At 35.8% G+C, this 21792-nt stretch overlaps 1 protein-coding gene across 1 annotated transcript in view; it reads left to right on the top strand.

The window, feature by feature from the left end:
* ZZZ3 (zinc finger ZZ-type containing 3) overlaps nucleotides 1-21792 on the top strand; it is a 109836-nt gene that overhangs the window by 47849 nt on the left and 40195 nt on the right. Inside the window, exon 5 of the mRNA XM_069478104.1 lies at nucleotides 1803-3352. Coding sequence (XP_069334205.1) covers nucleotides 1854-3352 — 1499 coding nt within the window. The 5' untranslated portion in view covers nucleotides 1803-1853. The remainder of the gene's footprint in view (nucleotides 1-1802; nucleotides 3353-21792) is intronic.

The raw sequence follows: 21792 nt of genomic DNA, 5'->3' as shown, positions 1-21792 counted from the left end.
GTTACCTGTGGATAAAAACAGAAAGACTATAGTCTTGATGACAGGATACTAGCAAAAAATAATTACATGTCGAGGTCCCTATAATGAATCCCCAAATAAGTAAAAATTTACTGTAAGAAATGTATTTCTAAGTTCTGATTGCTGTTGAGTACTGATTTTTCACTTTATTGCTATGAAATTCTCTAGAGCAAATAATCATGCTTTGATTCCAGGGCTAGTTTTGAGAATTTTGTAAGATTTTTTAAAAGTTGTTAATTAAAAATTTAAAAGTTTGGCATACTTTGAAACAAAACCAGATTCAGCCAACTTAAATATTTTATAGGATAGTTTCTCAATTCATTTGTCTGCAGGCAAAGGGAGACAATTTCCTTTAATGTTCCTTTTTTGTATGTGGTAGCATTTTGCCTTGTCTTCTGTACTTCTTCTAACCTTTCCATTATTAGATCCTCAGTTGAGGCAAAGGATATATATGAGGAAAGGAGAGATTGTATTTGATTTTCAGCAACAGGGGATAGAATGGCATTTGGAGGGTTATATGAGAGGAGGGAGGCTGTTGGAAGGATGACCAAAGGCAGGAGGGAGGGGATTTTGAAACTTTGCACTACAGGTATCACTGACCTCTTCTTTTTCTAACAACCATCCTGTCCCCTTTTTGAAGCTAGGCAGTGGCAAAGTATCTTGTGAAAGCTTGAATAGAAGAGGAGCAGGGGAATAGAGATGTGAAATGTTAACAACTCCTTTATTCTGCTTCATGGGAGAACCTTTGGAAGACATCACTAAATTGCTCAGTGTCTATCCAAATGGATTAATCTGGGCATTTTTCAATATCTGTCACATTTCTGTCTTATAAACACCAAGCATCCACACCAGAAAACCTGTTCATCTCCCAAATCATGTATCAAAACTTGCATACAAAGGAGTTCAAAGAAGGAAAGAGTGGATTATATGTGTGCTCCTGGTTTCTTAAATATAAATGTTTGCTTTGGAGGCCTTTTCCCCCATTTTCTTCTATCCTCTTTAGAATACTTCCTTTCACTTGCTGATTTATGGCTTTATTTCTAGAGAGTTGGAAGGCTTGGCATTGCTTTATTTTGTTCTTAGCCAGTGCAAGCTAGGATTGTGATTTCTGTCCGTCAATTTCATTACAAAAAATTCTACAACCAGAATTTTTTGGATGCCAAATTGTTTGTTAACAAAGGATTTGACCTGAAACTCATTTTGTAAGAGTGAATGAAAAAGAAGAGAGCTTGCCTATTTCCCAGGAACGTTTTGAGAAAATATGAGAAATGATGAGAATAGTTTTTATAAGATAACTGCTATATAAATTTAAGATTATTGTTTTAATAACCAAAATGAAATCGCATGTTTAAGATAGATCTTTTCTGGGTACTTTGTGCTTATTCGAGAGGCAAATATACAGTGTGGCAGGTAAAGAAAGAGCTTGGTCTCTGGAGCCCTGTCCTACCACTTACTAGCATTGTGACGTTGGACAGATTACTCAAACTGTCTTTGCCTTCTTCATTTGTAAAGTAGGGATAATAGTAGCATCTGTCTGAATTGTTGCAAGACTTAAGTGAGTTAATATATATAGAAAGCATATAGAAAGATTCATGGAATATATTAAGTGCCATAAAATTGTTAGCTATCATTAATAGCATTATGGGAAATGTTAATAAAATAATTTTTATCATGTAATTTATTAATATTGGCTATACTTGGATTAAAAAGTTATAGTTTCATGCTTTTGTTCTAGGTGTATTAACTATTACCTTTTTCTCATTATTTTGTTTACATTTTTGAAGGTTTCCCAATGAGTGGATCATGATGACCGTATTGTAGGGACTTGCCATAGTATGGCTGCTTCCCGATCTACTCGTGTTACAAGATCAACAGTGGGTTTAAACGGCTTGGATGAATCTTTTTGTGGTAGAACTTTAAGGAATCGTAGCATTGCTCACCCTGAAGAAATCTCTTCTCATTCTCAAGTACGATCAAGATCACCAAAGAAGAGACCAGAGCCTGTGCAAATTCAGAAAGGAAATAATAATGGAAAAACCACTGATTTAAAACAGCAAAGTACCCGAGAATCATGGGTAAGCCCTAGGAAAAGAGGACTTTCTTCTTCTGAAAAGGATAACATAGAAAGGCAGGCTATAGAAAATTGTGAGAGAAGGCAAACGGAACCTGTTTCACCAGTTTTAAAGAGAATTAAGCGTTGTCTTAGATCTGAAGCACCAAACAGTTCAGAAGAAGATTCACCTATAAAATCAGACAAGGAATCAGTAGAACAGAGGAATACAGTAGTGGACAATGATGCAGATTTTCAAGGGACTAAACGAGCTTGTCGATGTCTTATACTGGATGATTGTGAGAAAAGGGAAATTAAAAAGGTGAATGTCAGTGAGGAAGGGCCACTTAATTCTGCAGTAGTTGAAGAAATCACAGGCTATTTGGCTGTCAATGGTGTTGATGATTCAGCTGTCATAAACTGTGATGACTGTCAGCCAGATGGGAACACTAAACAAAATAGCACTGGTTCCTATGTGTTGCAGGAAAAATCAGTAGCTGAAAATGGGGATTTGGATACCCAAACCTCAGTGTTCCTTGATAGTAGGAAGGAGGACAGTTATATAGACCATAACGTGCCTTGCACAAATTCAGAAGTGCAGGTCAAGTTGGAGGACCACAAAATAGTAACTGCCCGCCTGCCTGTGGAACATGTTAATCAGCTGACTGGTGAGCCAGCTATAGGCACCCTTTCTGAAATTCAGTCATCTTTAAGGGATTCTGAGGAGGAAGTAGATGTGGTGGGAGATAGCAGTGCCTCAAAAGAGCAGTGTAATGAAAACATCAGTAACGACCTGGACACAAGTCTTGAGAGAATGCCAGTCTCCGGAGAACCAGAACCATCTTCAGTTTTAGACTGTGTTTCAGCTCAAATGATGTCTTTATCGGAACCTCAAGAACATCGTTATGCCCTGAGAACCTCACCACGAAGGGCTGCCCCTACCAGAGGTAGTCCCACTAAAAACAGTTCTCCTTGCAGAGAAAATGGACAATTTGAGGAGAATCATCTTAGTCCCAAGGAAACAGATCCAACTGTTAGTGGTAATGTAAGTCAGTCTCCTACAAATCCTGATGAAATTTCTCAAAATGAAAAAGGGATACGCTGTGACTCTCAAAATTATGGAAGTGAAGGACTAAGTATGCCACCCTCAGAGGCAAGACTCAATATTGGACATTTGCCATCTGCCAAAGAGAGTGCCAATCAGCACATTACAGAAGAGGAAGATGATGATCCTGATGTTTATTACTTTGAATCAGATCATGTGGCACTGAAACACAACAAAGAGTATGTGTAAATATGGTAACCATGAATTCTGCTTTGTTTATTATTCCCCAAGTTTTCAGTATCCATAAGTGTCCATTTATAGTGTTTTTATTACAGCTAAAAATTAATGTTTTAGCTGAAATTTTAGGTTTAATATAATGATTTTCTCAAATCTTAAAAAAAGAAAGCTCTGAAAAAAGAAAGACTTTAAAACTCTATTATTCTTCTCTATGACATTATGATCTTGCCAGTTCTGATATTTCACACATCTCAATTAGAAAAGACATGGTTGGTGGTGTTTTGTTTTTTAATAAGTTTTATACCATTTGAGTTAATTTATAAAATGGAAACATCTTGAGTTATCACAGTACACTTTGTTCCATATAGTGTAGAACAATTAATAAGTGCTTAGACAACATCTAGATATGGGAGATCTAGTAGGCTAGAAATCTACTTTTATATTTAATTCTCAATTAAAAATTTTTTTTTAAATGTGCTGTATGCATGATGTTTGATTTTTGTGACTTAGAGAAGTAGATATTACTGTTAACACTATGACAGTATGTTGTAATTAGCATATTAGGAAGAGTTAGTCTACAGCCACGCTATAAACATTTGACACAGCCTTGTCTGATATTAACTACAAAGGAAGACTGTAGCTTCAAATGGTATTGGCTCTCAACCTTTGCTATAAAGGGATTTTTGAAAATAAAGAATTCTGTGTCCAAATTCTTCACAGTTTTGCTTAGATTTCCTTTAAAGTATTGTAGGCAGTAACACAAATGAATTGGAGCTGTGTCTAAATAATCCTGAAAGGAAATGTAACAAATAGAGCTCATAAATACGATGAGCAAAGTAAAAGACGGACGTAATCACCTTTACTGTCACAGGATAGGCCTTTAAATTAATATTGCAACCAGATCATATACACTGTGCAAAAATACTTTGAGGAATTCTTTTCATAGTTTTTAAATTTTTAAAATTAATTAATTTATTTATTTTTGAGACAGAGTCTTGCTCTGTCACCGTGGGTAGAGTGCAGTGGCGTCATTGTAGCTCACTGCAACCTCAAACTTCTGGGCTCAGGCAATCTTGCCTCAGTCTCCTGAGTAGCTGAGACTGTAGATGCCCCAGAAGGCCTGGCTAATTTTTTTTCCTTTCTTTTCTTTTTTAGTAGAGATGGGGTCTTGCTCTTGCTCAGGCTGGTCTGGAACTCCTGAGCTCAAGCAATCTTCCTTCCTGCCTCTGCCTCTCAACCTCCCACAGTGCTAGGATTACAGGTGTGAGCTTCCACACTAGGCTTGAGGAATCTGTCTAATGTTTTTGTTGTGACAATTACCAGACCCTGGTATATATGGGATCAAAGTATCGAATCTTGGTGTGGTATATTATACTCTTTTACCATGCATTATAGATAGGTAATAATGGTGGCCTTTTAGCATAGGCCTCTTTTCTGAAAAATTTTTTTTTGTTTCTCCCCTCCCCTCCCTCCCTTCCTTCCTTCTCTTTTTTTTTTTTTTTTTTTTTTTGAGACAAGGTGTCAGTCTGTCTACCAGGCTAGAGTGTGATGCTCACTGCATGTCAAACTCCTGGGCTCAAGCAGTCCTCCTGCCTCAGCATCCCAAGTACCTGGGACTACAGGCATGTGCCACCACACCTGGCTAATTTTTCTGTTTTTCATAGAGACAGGGTCTTGCTGTTGCTTAGGGTGGTCTTCAACACCTGACCTCAAATTATCCTCCTGCCTTGGCCTCCCAGAGTGCTAGGGATTACAGGCATGAGCTACTGCACCAGGCCTGTTTTCTTTTTATATAATATTTTAATATTGGGTTTAATAGTCACTTTGAGCATTTTATGAATTTAACTTAGTGACAATATTAGGAGTCTCATGTATCTGAAATATTTGAAGTCCAATTTGAGACAGAAAAACCTCATAAATGAAGTTTTCTTCAATTAGAAATAAGTTGAGTTCTACAGTTCATATATAATATTAGCTTTTAAAAGTAGAGTTGTTTATCTGCAGGCATAAGGAAGCAAAGCATATATCTTGGGAAAATGCCAAAAACTCAAAACGTGAATTTTTACAAAATGATATTCTGTTCTTTGTTTTTTATTGTTTTAGTCTTGTTGAAAAGATTGATTATGGAAAATATTTTTCCAGTAATTCACTATGGTGTTACTTTTATGTAAAAGATTGGCTGATGGTAATTCTGAAGGATGATGTTCCTATAAAACAATTATCTAAAGATATTGGCCATAACATTCAGTGATGTGTTCTATATTCATAACTCTTTGAGGATGAGAACAATACAGCCTCATAGGTGCCTTTCTGTATTTTATACAGTGTGCTTTTATGTATTTATTTATATATGTATGTTTTTATTTCAGAATATTATGGGGGTACAAATGTTTTGGTTACATAAATTGCTTTTGTACTATTTGAGTCAAGTTATAAATGTGTCCATTATATATTTATTTTGTGTGGGTTCCTTAGGATATATAGAGTCCTTTGGAATTTGGATGCTAGTTGCTTTGTTAGGACAGTATTCTCAAATTAATGCCTCATTTGGGTGACTTTGGGCAAAAGCAAATTCTCATTCTTGCTTTTTTTCCTTGCTCCAAATCCTTTGAAGATAGCACTTTTGAAACTTCATTTTTAACTAACTCCTTCCTTCCTTTTTCCCTTCCTTCCTTTCTTCCTTCCTTCCTTGCTTCTTTCTTTCTTTCTCTCTCTCTCTCTCTCTCTCCCTCTCTCCCTCTCTTTCTTTCTTTGAAACAAATCAGGAGAAGTGAGATGGAGAGGGAACATCAATATTAGCATCCTGGTTAGAGATAATTTAAGGAAAATTAGGAGAGGGTATTTGATCATGTCGGATGTAATCTCTTTCAGTGAAGTCTTTCTTCCCCCCCCTCCACCTCCATTCGTATCTGTTTTATCTAGAGTCAAGAGATGGTTGGATATAATGTTGGCTCTTTTTACCCAAGTTGTCATTGTTAAAGTAGCATCATGATACCTGTCTAGTGTTTTCAAGTCTCAAGAAAATTTCTGGCAGTTCAAAAATGATGTTAAAAAGCACTTGGGGTTAACAATAAAAAGCCTCTGGGGGAGATGGATTATTATCCTCCTGTACACACAGGTACACATACCTTGTCAGATATTCTTTCTTTTCTTATTGTTCCTATGCAAGAAAAGTTCTCTAGGTAATTGCCTTTTTTTTTTTTTTTTTTGAGACAGAGTCTCACTCTGTTGCCCAGGCTAGAGTGAGTGCCGGGGCGTCAGCCTAGCTCACAGCAACCTCAAACTCCTGAGCTCAAGGGATCCTCCTGTCTCAGCCTCCCGAGTAGCTGGGACTACAGGCATGCACCACCATGCCCGGCTAATTTTTTTTTCTATATATATATTTAGCTGTCCATATAATTTCTTTCTATTTTTAGTAGAGATGGGGTCTCGCTCTTGCTCAGGCTGGTCTCAAACTCCTGAGCTCAAACGATCCGCCCACCTCGGCCTCCCAGAGTGCTAGGATTACAGGCGTGAGCCACCGCGCCAGGCCGGTAATTGCCTTTTGAAACTAGGATTGGGCATTGCCCAGCCTAAACACGAATATCTTTACCAGTAGAGAGTGAGTACTTTCTGATAGCCGGTTTTAGAAGTAGGTTGTTAATAGAAAACGCTGAGCATGGCATGGTTTTTTGTCTACAGCCAGGAGGATATAACTCAACCTTATTCTAGTTGAAACTTCCCTCTAGGCTAACAACGATCATTTAATCAGCAGCCTTTTATCCTAGCATTCAGCTTATGATTTATCTGTCTTACTTGCAAAAATAGCACATATCAGGTCATTTAATCATTTGTAAATGTTTGAAAGGATAATGTATGTAGGGTTTTAGCCTTGGATTTGACTCATGGTAAATTAGGCGACAGGCCAGGGAAATGCATCTGCAGATATTCTGAGTAGTACCCTTTTGCTGCTCTAGATGCCATCCCTCTTCCCTAGAACATAAATCCACAGTGTGCTTGTATATATTTATTTTTCCAAATGGAGAAAACCACTGTGTGAAAGGAACTGGAGAATGTCTCTTTCTCAGGCAAGATTCCAGCTGTGGATTATTTTATTAGACATATCATTTCAGAGATTAGGGGTAGGGTATCAAAAGAAATGTACTTCATCTCAAAGCTCTCTGATCTTCAAGGTTGACAGATTCTGTTAACGTGGTAAATAATACAGTGCCTAGTAACTCCTTTTTTGGCCTAAATAGCCTGATGGACTGAGATCCTTTACTTAACTGTGCTTGCCCTTTCTCTTTGGGAATTGACCTTTTGCTGATTTTGAATCAGAAGCAGTGAATGGATCTCTCAGTTTTGAATTTCTGGCTCTAGGAAGCACAGGTATGGAAGATTTCAGGTCCTAGGTTTTAATATTAAGAGCTTTTCTTCCAATTCAAAAGGTAATCACTACTTAAATAAATTTATACTTGAAAGATCTTGGATATTTTCATTTAAGGATCTTTGATATTAATTATAACCCTTCATAAACAGACAAGAGTGTAAAAGGTCAAATTTAGGGTTTCCACATTCTTGACATCTTGAGATTAACTCACTGATAACAGATTACTAACATACCAATTTTTAAGTTTCTAGATAATCATGTAAGATAGTTATTGTTTATCTAAGAGTGTTGCTCAGGTACTCTGCAGGTGGTAATCTTATTTTCAAGCCACATTAAAGAGTATTGCTAAGAATTGTAGTTTTAAACTTGGTTTTCTGAAAATGTTAATGATACTGAATAATTACAGTGTGTCCTGTTGTAACATGCTTATTTAATACTTGATGAAACATTTGATATTTTCATCAATTTCAGAAGCTGCATAAAGAAAATCTTCATCCATTCTTATAGATTTACATCTTGAGAGTCTACTTTTACTGTTGGTCAAAGTAATTTCTTTTAAGGGGTCCCTAGGAATAGAGATGGGTTTTGCTTAGAAAGCACTAGAGGAGTCAACCTTCCCTGGATAAGAACTTTGCATTTGTATTGTGCTTCATAATTTACAATTTCATATAGTTTCTCATTTGACAGTCATAGCAAATTGAAAGTAAACATGATAGGTGGCATTATACAATTTGTATTTCCTAACTTGTAATTAAGGTTTTTGAGTTAAAGTATTGTAATGAATTACTAAATGGGATCAAACTTCTGTCTTTTAATTCCTAGTCTGAACTATATATACTTAGTTACCTCATCTAATGAGGACTTATTCAATGGACATTTGGGTTTCTAGGTTGAGAACCCCTATGGAGCACGTCTTGGGTACTCAGTTGTCAAGAATTCTTTACCTTGAGGTTAAGCTCTGTAATTGTAGTCATAATTATCTGTTATTAATTTGTGAGAGAATCATCATTATAGGTAAGTAATATGCTTTATATATTGAATGAAATACTTTCATGTTCACTGTTTTAAAGAACATCTTGTTAGTGTGTCTGTGATGAACAAACTGGGGACATAAAAAAACTATAGCTTTAGCTTGACTTCAAATAGAGGATTTGGATAATTTACAAAGAATACTCTAGGGGGGTTTAGAATGTAGCAGGTATATTAAAGTCAGAGGTAACTAGGAAAAACTTACGCTTGGGCACCTTCTCAACTTACTGGAAAAGGCTGTAGAATATTAGCCAGTATTTGACACAAAGATTCGAGAGGTAGCTGCCTAAATTACCCAATTTTGGGTTGTAAGTGGAGTAAGCCATTGTCTAACCAAATTATTTAATTCTTTTTCCTTTGAATACCAAAATCTTTTGTTTCAACTACTGTGGATAGTGTCTAAAAGTGATTCTCTGGTGTAATCCAAGTATATTTGTACCCAAGTATAATTTAACCTTTTCTTCTTAATCTTTGCTGATGAAGGTTATATTGTTATACTTTTCTGGCATCACTGCCAGGGTAGATGTTTTTTTTTTCATATGTTAAATGATTTGGGGCTACTCTGCTTTTTATGTTCTTATAATTTGGCTTCTTTTCTATGTTCCTTTCTAAGTTCTGTGACTTTTTTTTTATTCTTCATTTTTGATGGCTTCCATTAATCATTTGTGCTATCATAGTACCTTCCTCTATTAACCAAGACTTCCCTTCTAGTTGATTGCTTTTAATTTTCTTTGAACTTCAAAATCAGAATAAGTAAGCGAAATCAGAATAAGTAAGCTTGTCAGAATTATGTCTCAAGATTCTTGAGTGATGACTGAGGAGTTTCTCTTTGAATACTTAAGTGTTAGTGTATGGGATTTTTGTTTTGATTATATGTTTTCTTGTTTGCTTTCTGGTTTGGAGGCTGTGTTTCTTATAAGCTACCAGATATCTAAATTCTAAGTAGAGACACAATAGTTGTTTATTTATGGTTTTAAAAGACTCATTTAGCAATATAACCCATCTGAAATAATTGTTTTTTATCTATCATTTTGAGACTAATTGAAGTGTTACCGTTTAGTTGCAGAAACTAATTTTTTATATGCATGTACAGAAAAACTTTTTTCCTTCTATACTCACTCCATGCTCAGTACTTCACTTCTGACACCAGATGTGTAGGAAAAACCAACTGTTTTTCTCCATACTCACATTCAACACTTCTATGGCCAGATGTGTGGTGGTTTTTCCCACACTGACCAATTCTTTGACTCAGTTGTGTGTCCTACAGTTCAATCCACCAGGTTAAGGGACTCAGTCCCACAAGACTGCTCCCAACTTCAGATGCCTATCACAAGTAGTAGATCTTCATGTTACCCACAATTTCTGTCTGACTTGGCTACAAATTGGAGGTTCCCAACACCCCCTCCTCAGGTTTGATAATTTGCTAGAGTGGTTCACAGACCCCAGGAAAACAGTTTACTTATTATTGCTGATTAATTGCAAAGGATATTTATATTTTAAAGGATAGAAATGAAAATCCACATCAAGAGATACATAAGGCAAGGTCTGGAAGGATCCCAAGCACAGGAGTCTGTGGAGTTTGGATGTGCCACCCTCATGGCCCATAGATGTGTTCACCAACCTATTAACTCTTTGAGCTGTCTTTGAGGGATTTTTATGGAGGCTTCATCACTTAGGCATGATTGATTATTAACTCAATCTGCAGCTTTTTTTTTTTCTTTTTTTTTTTTTAACCTCCCCAGAGGACAAGGGTTGGGGCTGAAGTCCTAAGCTTCTAATCATGGCTTTGTCTTTCTAGTAACCAGCCCCCACCTAAGGCCCCACCTAGAGTGACCTTATTAGAACAAGACGCTCTTATCACTCAGGAAATTCTAAAGGATGCAGGTGTTCTGTGTCAGACACTCCTGTGACTCAGGAAATTGCAGAAGCCTTTGGAGTTCTGTGTCAAGAATTGAGATCAAAGACCAAATAGTAGAAAAGAAGATTGTCCTAGCACCCCTGTTTACAAGAGTTTTTAGGACCTGGGGGTAAAGACCCATATATATATATATTTCTTATTATTTTACAAGTTGGCTCAGAAATATTATTTTTATATGTTAGTAAGCAGAATATACCATATATGCTATTTTTATGTTGATTCATGTCATCAGATATTATGATGTATGGTAATAAATGGGAAGATCTTTGAGACCTTTCTACTTCTCCTTTCTGTTTTTCCTTTGTCTCAGTTTTCAATAGGGCCCCCTTTTTTTAAACGTCTATTTCTTTTACATTATTGTGGAAAGCTACTTCTGTTTGTCTCTTTAATTTCTGATTTTCACATAGAGAAAAATCTGAATGTGGCCAGAGGAGACTGAGTAATTTGTTTAGGGCCCTCGTAGTAGGCAAAATTTTCTGTGGTGTACAATGATTGAATTTTCACATGTCTGGTAATTTTGAATTGGATCCTAGACATTGTAAATATGTTGCTGAGGGCCTAGATTTTGTTCTTTTTCTTTAAAAAGTGTTGACATTTGTTCTGACAGGCAGTTAATTTGGGGATAAGCTTGATTCTGTTATGGCTAATTTTTTTAGTTTTGTTAGGGGAAGTTTGGAGTAGCCTGTATACTCTAGGTCTAGTTTAGCCTTACTTCTGTGGCATGGCCTTTCTGGTATCTTGTTTAAGGAGGTATTTACTGTGGGTGGTTGAAACCTGAATGATTGTAGCCTTGTGAGGACGCTGTTAGTTGTTCTGTGTACAATTCTTTTCATTTGTTCTTTGCTTGATCTGTGGAGTCTCGTGTGTACAGCTTTGTATTCAGCCAAAGACCCAAGAGGATCTCTGTGCAGATTCTGTGTTGTCTTTCCTTTTTCTCTGTTGCTTCTTCCTCTTTGATACTCTGTTCCACAAATTCTAGCTGCCCCAGCTTCTGCATACTCTTTTTGTCTCTTTACTCACCAAGACCACCTCCCTGTTCCATAATGCTGTCAGTATTTCCCAGTGGAAAGAGAGGGAGATAATAGGGTTTATCTTATTTGTTTGCCCTCTCACAGATCACAGTTCATGTTATGGCTTGTCTAATGTCTGGAAATAGTTGTTTGTGTATTTTCTCTGGTTTTCTATATGGCAGGGTGGTCATTCAGTGTCAGTTATTGTGTCATGACAGTAAACTGAAGTCTCTGATGGGGTTTTCATATGCACTGAATATGTTTCCTTCTGATGACGCTCATCCCTAGCCTGTATTTTGATCATTTGGGAATTATTTTTTGTTGACATTCCTGTGACAATGAGCACTAGCTTTTACTTATACTTTAAAAATTAGTTTAAACAACTTCTGTCAAGAAGCTGAACTCCAAGAAATGGGAATAATAGGAATTTTGATTGAAGAGTGAAGGTAATTTTTACTTGAATTTGTTTTAATTTTGTTGATTAAGTGTTGCTGTGGTTGGAGCAGAAGTAAAAATTGGGTTATTGGTTGAGATAAAGTTAATGAAGATGGAGATACGAAAAAATGTTTCCTAGATTTGAAATAGTAATCCTAAGAGATTAAAGACTAATGTATCTCAGGTTTTGTTAGCTGTTTTTCTTAGATTTTTGGGGGCTTTTTGCTGTAACAAATTTGCAGTTTAACGTTTTCAGAAAGTCTTGGTCAATATGCTGTTTTTATGACTTATCAATTTAATCCATTTTCTAGTAAATTATTTTCTTTTTAAATAAAATTAAATGTAGATTCTTTTGGAGAAATTTATTTTCCCTGGTACTTTAATTTTTACCATTTAAGTTGGAAAACTTTGATTCAGCTTTTCTTTTTGCTACTTTTCACTTGTTTTACATTGTCATTCCCCTTAGTTTTTAAATGCATTCATATATTTGAACTAAAGGTTCTCAAAATATAAGAATGTAAGATTATTTTGTGTTTAAACTTTTAGTTGGAAGGAAAGGGTCATATTAATAGTTTATTCGCAATGAGGTAAGAAGTGAGATTGAAAAAGATTACAATCAAAACCTGAGATGTCAGCATGGCGAGGTGGCTCACGCCTGTAATCCTAGCACTCTGGGAGGCCGAGGCTGGTGGATCGCTCGAGGTGAGGAGTTAGAGACCAGCCTGAGCAAGAGGGAGACCCCGTCTCTACTAAAAATAGAAATTATCTGGCCAACTAAAAATATATATAGAAAAAATTAGCCGGGCATGGTGGCGCATGCCTGTAGTCCCAGCTACTTGGGAGGCTGAGGCAGGAGGATCGCTTAAGCCCAGGAGTTTGAGGTTGCTGTGAGCTAGGCTGACGCCATGGCACTCACTCTAGCCCAGGCAACAGAACGAGACTCTGTCTCAAAAAACAAAACAAACAAACAAGCAAACAAAAAACCAGAGATGTCTTAATAAACATTTCAAAAGATGCATTTGTATGTGAAGAACCAAGTTAAATGAAACAAATAAACGTAATATTTTATGTGATGACTAGTTTTTTTGAGGCACCAATCATTACTAATGTTTTTATTTTAAAGATACTATCTCATTTAAATCTAGAATCTCAGTATATTTTAAATTATTTACAAAGGCAGGGTTATTGGACTAGATTTGAGGAGCACGCTAACCTCCTTCCAATTATTATTTTTAGCTGGCAGTATGGTGCTGAGCAAATGTCTTTTTAACTTTTGTGGTGGTTACTTTTCTCACCTATTAAAAAAATGGGCACTATTTGATCTCTGTAATTCTAATTAATGTATTATATACATGGTTTTGGATTCACTTCTTTTTCTGTTCTTACCCTTTCTTTTGTCATCACTTAGGTTTCCGTTATTGGCTTTCTTCTTCCTTTGCCTGCTCTCTCTGGCTGTTCTCTCTCACTGCTATGACTTATATTGCCATTTATAAATATATACTGATGAATTTTCAAATGTATCTGTCCAGCTCAGATTATACTTGAGCTTCAGACCATTTGCTAGATAGCTCCATTTCCATGTCCCACAGTAAATTGAATGGAATATGTCTGAAATTGAAGTTATCATTGCTTCTTCCATACCCACATTCAATATTCAACATTATCTTTTTCCTTGATTTGGTGTAGAGTCTTTTCACTTGCCTAATCTTGAAAAAAGAAGGTATTCTTCAGCTACTTCTTCACTACACCCGCCTCTCCCACTAGTCTTACTGATTCAACTCCATTTCTTTTTCCTTAAGTTTAGGTCACTATCATCTCTTTTCTGTATTACTTGAAATGCTTCCGTGTTTTCCTGTATTACTTGAAATGCTTCTGTATTTGCTTTCTGTGGTGCTGATTTTTTACTTCCCCAATGGACTCCTATACTTTAGCTGGAGTAACTGTCTTAGAATAAAATCTTCTCTTTAGAATGAATTACTGCATGGTTTTTTAAACATCTCTTTTACTGTTTGCCTCTCACTCTATATTCTAATCAAATTAAATCTTGATTTCCTTGAGTTCCTTTATTATTATGTTTAGTCTTTCTCTTCTCATATGCGTAACTACCTGCTCTAGTCTACCTTTCCCCCATTTCCCTGGTTATTGTCCTATGTCTACAAAGGGAGAAGGTGCTCTCTATTTAGACATCATATTCTTTCTTATCTTTCTAAGATTGATTAGTTGTTCCTGTGTGCTCTTTCATAGCAAATTATAATTATCTGTCAATATATACAGTAGACCATAAGCTCTTTGAGGGAACAGTGTCTTTCTAGTTGGTTGATATATCAGTACAGAAATCTCAAGGCTTATTCTGCTTTGAAAATGTCAGAGAAAAATTTAGCATGCTGTCATAGTAGAAAAATTTTAATATCATTAGTTTAATTAAGTTTAAGATTATGCAGTGTTAATGATTTTTTTTTTTTTACTTTAAAAAATCTGTACTTTAAATATTCCAAAGAAAAGATAAACTGTATAATCATTAAAATCAGGTATGGGGAGAGATATAGGGGAAGTTTCATGTTCAGGGATGGGTTGTCTGAATACATTACCTAGTGGTAAAATAAGGTTTTTATATGACCATATAAGAAATGTAAGTTCACTTACTAATACCAGACCCTAAAGAGAAAAAGTCATTGTATTGTAAAATAAATTTATAAATTTGGTATTGTCAGAATGTTTTATATGATTTTAAATATGTTTTTACAGTATAGAGTTTTGCAAGTAGGCTTTAAAGAGTCTACACAGTAGTAAGAATTTGATTGAGGTTGTCTTTATTGAGTTGAAGAACTTAAAAGAAAATTTGTGTCCTTGCCTTTTTATGTGTGTCTGTTCTATTAATATTAAAAATTTTCAATAGAAGGTAGTACTCAGGTTTCTCTGTATAAATTTGTAATTTTGAGTAGATGCTAGAAATAACTTAAAATAATATAACATGCCCTGTGTCTTTGGAGTTACCATAAAATGATAGCAGATGTGTAGTTTGACTATTTTTGAGATGTGTTGCTTGTTACAGTATTAATTTTTAACTAGTAGTTACTAACTTGTCTCCACTATATGAAATGTTTATGTATTTGCAATACTAGAATAAGGGGTGAACATTTTAGATGTTACAGTGGATTGTTTCATAGAATGGGTAATCTAAAACTCTGGTGTAGGGAAATATGTGAATCTTGATCTGATTGGCCAGGATTTTTTCTAGATGATCATGAAACTTATATTGGCCATAGTACAATTGCATTCATTTTTCTATTTGAAGAGAGAAAACTCAAGAATTTTGTTGTATAGATTAGAAAAGCAGGCACTAGGAACAAGTTGAAAGGTTATCTTTTAAGGTCTATTCCTAAAGAATCTCAGAGTCTTTGGGGGGAAAAAAACATTTTTTGAAGGTTATAAAAATGTGATTAAAAAAATACAGATTTGTTTAAAATTTCTTGTGCAAGGTACTTCAATAACTAGTATAAAACCCACTGAAGCTATTTAAAACTAGCCAGGGAAATAAACAAAGTTAAGGTAGTCAGAGCTTGTTTTAGTAAGAGCTTGTTGGATGCATGAAGCAGAACTTCGCTCAGAGTATCTCAAACAGGGTTTATTTTTAAAAAAACAACCATAGACAATCTTAAGACTATTTAAGGTCAGGAAATAAGGTCTAGGCAGGCCCCATGAAATTATAACCTGTCAGTATTCAGCATTACATATACCCTCTTACCTCTGCTTCTCTTTGCACAGTGCAGACTGGTTATTCTCTTTTTACTAATGTTTTTGTGCACACCTTCTTCCTTTCCCCTGTAGTTTCAGTTGGCAGATGGCATTGACTTTCTATTCTACTTGTCATGGTTCCAAATTTGTATGACCTTTCATTCCCAGAGCCTATTCACATTCTCTAAAGAGAACCTGGTTATTGACTATCTAGTAGATTGGCTCTCTTGGGTCAGTCCACCCTGGCAAAATTATCAATTCTCAGTGGTGGGGTTGTTGAAAAAAGAAACAAAAAAAGGCTACATTGGCCTATCCTTTTAGCAAGAGTATATCTTCGAGCAAAAAGGTTGGTGGACCGTGTAGGCTGTCAAAACATGCCCATTATAGACCATTTGGTTTTTGGTTCAAATTGTATTCTTGATCAGTTGTCTATAAAATGGGACAGGGAAATGTGCGTAAATTGCTAGTGGGAATGCAAAATGGTACATCTACTGTGGGGAACAGTTTGCTGGTTCCTCAAGAAGTTAAACATAGAATTACCACGTTACCCAGTAATTCCAATTTTAGATATATACCCAAAAGAATTTAAAATAGGTGCTCAAACAAAAACTTGTACACAGATGTTCATAGCAGCAGAATTCACAATAGCCAAAAGGGGTGGAAATAACCGAAATGTCCATTAGCTGATGAATAGATGCACAAAAGGAGGTATATCAATACAAAGGAATGCTTTTAAGCTGTAAAGAGAAGTGAAGTACTGATACATGTTACAATGTGAATGAATCTTGAAAACATACTAATAAAAGAAGCCAGACACAATAGGTCACATATGCTTTAAATGAAATAATCTGGAATAGGCAAATTTATACAGACAGTAAGCAGAGTGATGGTTGCTGGGGCAGGATAGAATGAGGAGTGACTGCTTAATGGGTATAGAGTTTTACAGTGATGAAATGTTTTGGAACTAGGTAGTGGTGATGGTTGCACAATATTGTGAATATACTAAATGCCACTAAATTATACACTTTAAAATGGTTGAGGTAAACTTTATATTGTGTATATTTTACACAGCAAAAAAGATGCAAAAAAAATTGTATGTGGGGGGAATTGTGTACATATCAGGGGTATGCTCTAGATTATCCACTGGGAGATAGGGGAAAATGCTATTTATGGGTTTTTTTCATTCTTAATAATTTCTGTTTTTTCCTATGTATGTTTATAATGTATGTAAGTACAGTAAAACATAATTTATAAGTAAATATACATATGTTGGGAACATGCTTCACAATTGTTATTTTTTACCAGCAGAGGTACTTTGAGCAAAAAATAGGAAAACCATTGTTTTTAACAAGGAAGAGAGAATTACCGATCAAATTTTTGCTTTAGTATTTAGGGGAAGTTCTTAAAGATGATACCAGATTCTCTTGAAGTAGATGGGCTACAGAATCCTAGTAATACATTTAGAGAAACTACAGAGCTCAGCTGGCATTCACTTAACAGTTTTCAAAATAACTTGCTTTTAGCTAAATTGTGTGATCTATTATAATTGCACTGACATTTTATTTATTTTTTTGAGACAGAGTCTCACTCTGTCACCTGGGCTAGAGTGCCCTGGTGTCAGCCTAGCTCACAGCAACCTGAAACTCCTGGACTCAAGTGATTCTCCTGCCTCAGCCTCCCGAGTAGCTGGGATTAACAGGCATGCACCACCATGCCTGGGTGATTTTTCTGTTTTTAATAGAGCAGGAGTCTTGTTCTTGCTCAGGCTGGTCTCGAACTCTTGAGCTCAAATAATCTGCCTGCCTCGGCCTCCCAGAGTGCTAGGATTACAGGCGTGAGCCACTGCGCCCGGCCTGATTCATTCTTTCTTTAAAGACAGGATCTCCTGCTTTTTAGCCCAGGTTAGCCTGGAACTTCTGGCCTCAAGCAGTCCTTCCTTGGCCTCCCAAATTGCTGGGATTACAGGCGTAAACTGCTTTGCTGTGTCTCCTTCACCCCCTTTTAGAGGCAGGATCAAGCTTTTTTGCCCAGGCTGGACTGCAGTGGTGTGATCATAGCTCACTGCAGCCTTGGACTCCTGGGCTCAAGCAATGCTCCTGCCTCAGCGTCGAGAATAGCGAGGATTGCAGACTCAGGTCACCATGCCTGGCTTTAATTTTAAAAGCTTTGGGGAATGCTTAAGGAAAATTTTGGTAATTTCTAAATCAAAGAATTTTTTTGCATAACTAAGGCTGGGCGTGGTATTCCTAGGACTTTGGGAGGCCGAGGCCTGAGGATCGCTTGAGGCCAAGAATTGTAGACCAGCCTGAGCAAGAGTGATACCCGTCTTTACAAAAAACATAGAAAAATTAACTGGTCATGGTGGTGTATGCCCATAGTTCCAGTCACTCAGGAGACTAAGGCAGGAGGATCACTTGAGCCCAAGAATTTGAGGTTGCGGTGAGCTATGATGATGCCACAGCACTCTGGTCCAGTGACAGAGTGAGACTATGTTTCAAAAAAAAGAAACAAGAATTTTTTTGCATAATTAATTCCCTTGTTTTAAATCTGTTCAAGGTCCTTTCAAAACTAAAGCTTTTGTTAAAAGAACAATGAGATTTTTATTCTGAGAACAAGAAATTTAATAATATAATTCGCCTGTATTTTGATTTACATTACACAATACCCTTTTAAAATTTATTTTTCTCAGATTAAAAAAGTGATAACTTATTTCGTGGTAGTGGAATTATTGGGACTTCATTGCTTTTCATGTTTCACACTTTTTGCACAGAGTTTGGGTTATGTAATTTGAAAATATTTAAATAATCTATAAAAATTTCTTCTCATAAACATAGGAGATTTTAAAAATAATTTTAACCGAAAACCAACTTCCATTTTCTTATGTGAAGGAGGAAAGAGCATTAAGCTATAGAATCAAGAGACATCAGCGTGGGTGTTAGCCCTTAGATGGGCAATCATGAAGTTCACCTAAGTCTCTTTGAACTTAACTTCTTCAATTGTGAGATGAAGAGATAGTGGTTATTCTTGAGGTGGTAACTTCTAGCTCTTATATTCTATGATTATGTGGCACTGTAGTTGGTATTTTATTAGTTTTGCTTTAATTTTCTCCTAAGCCTAGACTGTAGCCCCCTTTACAGCATTGAATGTGTCTTAGATAAGCTATTATCAGAAACATTCAGTGGCTAAATGAGAGTTGCGTGTCTTACTTGATAGCAATCTGTGTATGTTTAAAAAGCATATTTGTTTTTTCATTTTATTAGTGCCATGTCATTAATCATGTATGTATTACTGGAAGATCTTAGTTGAGTTATGTACTTAAAAAATAATTTTCTGTTTATTGTTTATAGCTTTTTTGGTAGTATTTGCTATATTTTTAAAAAGATGTCATGCAGCCTATGCATCAGAATTAGTACTGCAAAGCTTTAACTCCTTCTTTCGTATTTGTTATTTAGTTATTGTGGCATTTAATCTAAGGGCCCTTTGAAATTTTTGATGTGTTAAAAATGTCTTACAGAGTATACTGAAAGATATGCTATTAATAGTTACTTTAAAAATTTTTAAGGTGTATTCAGTATAGGTGAAAAGTCAATATGTAGGATATAACTTCTTAGTATATCAGGTATGACTAGCACTCTCGGAATGTGTTGATGTGGGGCCAGGAAGTGTGCCAAGGAGTAGAGAAGGTCAAGAGAAGAAAGAGAAAGGTCCTTGGCTGGATGTCTTTATTTTATTATACTAAATGGGTAATTTAATTTCATTTCCTCCTTTAAAAAGTCTCTTTACCTACTCTTTTCTGTGCCTACATAGCAACACTAGAGGTGAACCATTTTGGTTCCTCAATCTCTACCCACCTAGACATATGTTAATACTAAGAAAAACTTTAATTATATATACCTGAGAAGCAGGGTTTAGAAATAGGTGCTTTTTTATTTTTTGTTTTATTTTTTTAGAGACAGTCTCATTCTGTTGTCCAGGTGGAATGCAGTGGCAGGATTATAGCTCACGGCAACCTCGAACTCCTGGGCTGAAGTGATCCTCCTGCCTCACTGGGACTATAGGCGCAAGCCATAGCACCCGACTAGTTTTTCTTATTTTTTGTAGAGATAGTGTCTCGCTGTGTTGTCCAGGCTGGTCTCGAAATCTCAAGACCTCAAGCGATCCTCTTGCCTCAGCCTCCCAAAGTGCTGGGATTACAGGCATGAGCAGCCACTGTGCCTGGCCTGCTTTTTTATTTTTATTTTTTAAGGAGTGGAATAGCAATGGAAAATGAGTTTCATTTCTCTTGATTCTAATAAAATCAATTTATTACATTATTTAAGACCTGGTGTTCACAAGTTAATTCTGTGGTTAGGATTCGAAAGTATAAATCAGCTAAATGCTAGTGAAAACAAGTTTTTCCTTTACAGAAATTTATGATTACATTTTTCTGGAAGTAGAAGAGTTATTCCTGTATTATATTTTGTGTTAGGGTTTTTGCGTTCAGTACTAAAGACCAGTAATCCATGAAGAAGTTACCAGCAGCTAGATGATGTCTTAATGATTTACTGAAGGCAAAATGTATCAAGTATAACCCCCCAGAGAATTGGTAAAAGTAAAGATCATTGACACTATTCTTTTAAAAATAAATTTTATTGTATATGTGGTTTACGACCCTTTGTCACGGGATACATAGAGAAAGTAAAGTGGTTACTATAGTGAAGCGGATGAACATATCTATCATCTCACATAGTTACTTTTTAGTGACAAGAGCAACTATAATCTCCTTATTTAACAAAAATCTCTAATATTGTGCAATTTTATTTATTGTAGTCATGTTGTATGTTAGATCTCTAAACTTCATCCTACATATCTTCAATTTTTTATCTTTTGACCTATGTCTCCCCATTTTCTCACCCCCCACTCTCTGCCCATGGTATCCACTATTTTATTCTTTGTACATTTGAGTTCTCTCTCCTTTTTAAAAATATTCCACATATAAGTAAGAGCGTGCATTATTTATGTTTCTGTGTCTGGCTTATTTCACTTACCATAATGCCCTCTAGGTTCATCTGTGTTGTACCAAATGGCAGGATCTCCTTTTTTAAGGCTGAATGTTCGTGTCTGTGTGTGTGTGTGTGTGTGTGTGCGCGCGCGTGTGTATGTGTGCGCTCACGCATGTCACCATTGAGTATGATATTGGCAAGCCACTGGCTTGTCATATAGCCTTACTTCTGTTGAGGTACATTCCTTCTATACTTAATTTCTTGAGCATTTTTATTATAAAGGGATGTTGAATTTCATCAAATGCTTTTTCTGCATCTGTTGAGATGATCATATCATTTGTATTCTTAGTTGTATTAATGTGGTATATTACATTTATTGATTTGCATATGTCTGACCAGCTTTGCATTCCTAGTTGATCATGGTGAATGATACTTTTAATGTGCCATTTAATTCAATTTGCTAGAATTTTGTTGAAGTTTTTCACATCTATTTTCATCAAGGATATTGGCCTATAATTTTCTTTTCTTGTAGTGTCCTTATCTGGCTTTGGTATCAGGGTAATGCTGGTCTTGTGAAATGAGTTTGGAAGTGTTCCTTCTTGAGATTTTGGGAAGAGTTTGAGAAAGATTGATATTAGTTTTTCTTTAAATGTTTGGTAGAATTCAGCAATGATGCCATCAGGCTTTTCTTTGGGAAACTTACCATTCTGTTAAAAAAATTACAGATGTTTCTATGTATTATATATTGGCTAATTTTTTTCTAATTAGATTATATTTTAACCTTTAGGATTTTTTTTCCATTTAGAGCCATCTAAGTAAAAATTTACTCCGACATTTTCCAGTTTAAAAAAAAAAGGGTGTGTGTGCGTGTACGTGTGTGTGTGTGTGTGTGTGTGTGTGTAATTTTAATGGATAGTGGATCTAGTCTAAAAATAATGACAAGCATTCTTTTACAAAATGTTAT

Source organism: Eulemur rufifrons, chromosome 8 (genome assembly GCF_041146395.1).
Source record: "Eulemur rufifrons isolate Redbay chromosome 8, OSU_ERuf_1, whole genome shotgun sequence".
NCBI classification, from domain to species: Eukaryota; Metazoa; Chordata; class Mammalia; order Primates; family Lemuridae; genus Eulemur; species Eulemur rufifrons.
Note: the sequence above shows the minus strand (reverse complement) of the source record. Positions and strands in the feature narration are given on the sequence as shown.